Below are 2,500 nucleotides of genomic sequence, written 5' to 3'. Positions count from 1 at the left end.
CTTCTTTTACGTCCCACGGGATTGTGAACATTGAAGGGTTGTGAGACGGGGCCTCCGGCTTATCGTCCTTATCCGAGAAGACTAGAGAGTCTAACCATTTGCAGATGTAATTACAAAGGCAGCACTTTCTCCTCAGTTATTTAAAGACCCTGAGTGATGGTCCGGCCGGAGTTGCGTGACAGCCCGCGTGACAGCCCGGTGCTCAACCAACTGAGCCAACGGTGCGCGGTACCACAAACTAAATGTACGCAGACTACACTATCTGATTTTATCGGTGATACGTGAAAGAAAATTAAATTTGAAGGATAAATTAATTCTGTCAAATTGTAGGGCGTAATTTGGTGAATCAAAATGAGGGTTAAACTAAAAACCTGTGCAAAAAGACTGTGAGCATCTGCAGAATCGGGATACTTTTCAACCGTTTTCTGCAACATTTCAACGGCTCCCTGTGCCAAGAGAGGTGACTGCTGAATGGCGGCTGACTTGTAAATACAATACGCCAACTGAATCTTAGCTGGAATAAAGGTGTCATTCAGTGATATACACTTCTCAAAGTCTTCCTTGGCTTCTGTTAGTTTTTCTGACAAGAAATTAATCTAGGTAAAAAAATGAAAAAGCTTGCATTAAGAAATGGATATAATGCGGTTTACCAAAGATAATGTACACTATTGAAGCAAAGTGGCTTCCAAAACTGTTGATACACACTGACTGATCCTAGCTTGCTTGAAAGTAACCACTATAAGAAAGAAACGAATGCTTCGAGCAGGGTCTTGTTAACGGTTGTCTCTTTAAGTTGATTAGATTTCTTGAAAAACATGTGATTAACATACGTCGCCGATATCTAGATAATTTTGTATCCTTTTCTTGTAGACTTTCCTGCCTTTTTGCAAGAACATGCAAGATACTCAAAATGCACTCAATCCCTAAAATGAAACTTGATTCAAGAAATGTGGCCTGAGTTGTTCTGAGGCCAGATAACTTTCAGGGGCACCCAACGTCAATTTTCGGAAAATATCTGTTCGGAAGACGATTTGAGATCTAGAATTTTCGGAACATTTGTTGTAAAATTTCTAACTTGCCTGCCTGTCCTAGGATTTTTGAACATCTAAAAAATGGTATAATTGCCGATTTTTAACTGATTTTTACCCTAAAAAGGTCACCTAGAATTTTCGGGAGCCTTTTTTCTGACTGAAATTTTCGAATAAGACAAGTTTTAATCCCTATAATTTTCGGATCACTAGACTTTCAGCTAGGAAATCCGTAGAGATGAAAAATTTCTAGGGAATAAAAATATGCCTATATCTACCGTTTAAATACTAAAATACGTTTAACAATGTTACGTTTAAGTGGTTTTGAACAATATTCTCGTTGGGTGCCCCTGAACTTTATAAGGCCTGGGTTGCTCGAAGCATGGTTAGCGCTAACCAGCGTTAAATAGCATGGAAACCTATAGGTTTTGATACCTCATCACCAACAATGAGCGGTAACAAGGCTTCTAGTAACTGGAGATGCGTAAGTCACAAATTGACCGATTTCACTGAGAAGGTGCTAAATGTCACTTAACAGTGAATATGCACACTCTAAGCACATTCAAGTAAATACATGTACATTGTTGTACAAAAACATTGGATAACATTTTAAATATGTAGGAAATAGACCACTTTCGATATATTAAAATTCAGTCCTAAACAAAAGGCATCATCTCGAGGGTCTGGGGAATAAACTCATACAAATCCTTAACAATTATTCGCCGAAGGCGAAGTGATTATCGGTGAATATTCACTGATAATCACTGAGCCTGAGGCGAATAATTGTTTTAGTATAAATACACAGGTGATTATTTCAAAAAAGAGAAAAAAAAACATTTCAACGCGAAATCATCTTCACTTACAGTGGCAAAACGACTACTGGCAGCCATTTTGTCCGTCGAGGTGATTATCGGCTGATAATCCGAGATAGCGAGCCAATGAGAACGCGCGATTTTGTATAATCACCCGTGTATTTATACTAATTATATTTATTCCCCAGAGCCTCGAGATGATGTCTTTTGTTTAGGACTGAATTTTAATATATCGAAATTGGTCTATTCTACACTGTGAATAGTAACTTTTCTACTGGATAAAGTTATGCAGCCTTTTGAACAACTGGGGCTTAAATTTCAAGCTTAAAATCAACACCTCACTCATTCTGCAAGGAATTTTATGTCAAAACAGAGAAAATGTAGGGTTATATTAAAGATAGTTTAAAAATGCATAATATATAGATTTAACCAATCCTAAAAGTGGAGCTCCCGGGTAATTTATTCTTACAATAAGTTAAGATGGCTTGAACCTGCGATCCCATCGAAACCCAGTGCCTGGTCAGCGACCAAATTAAAAAACTCTGACCTCGACGAGCTTTAAACTTGAGCCTGCGATATGGTCACGTGATACTGGTCACATTGGTATACATAGAGGAGTAGACGTACGTATGGTCGTAAGGTGACCATAGACAAATTTTC

The 2,500-nt window shown here is 38.2% G+C and overlaps 1 protein-coding gene across 1 annotated transcript in view; it reads right to left on the bottom strand.

Annotated features, from left to right (window-relative positions):
• Positions 1-2,500, bottom strand: part of LOC137982016 (mitochondrial import receptor subunit TOM70-like) — a 17,316-nt gene that overhangs the window by 3,985 nt on the left and 10,831 nt on the right. Inside the window, exon 10 of the mRNA XM_068829030.1 lies at positions 372-596. Coding sequence (XP_068685131.1) covers positions 372-596 — 225 coding nt within the window. The remainder of the gene's footprint in view (positions 1-371; positions 597-2,500) is intronic.

This window comes from Montipora foliosa, chromosome 13 (genome assembly GCF_036669935.1).
Source record: "Montipora foliosa isolate CH-2021 chromosome 13, ASM3666993v2, whole genome shotgun sequence".
Lineage (NCBI taxonomy): Eukaryota > Metazoa > Cnidaria > Anthozoa > Scleractinia > Acroporidae > Montipora > Montipora foliosa.
This window is presented reverse-complemented; position numbering and strand designations above follow the sequence as displayed.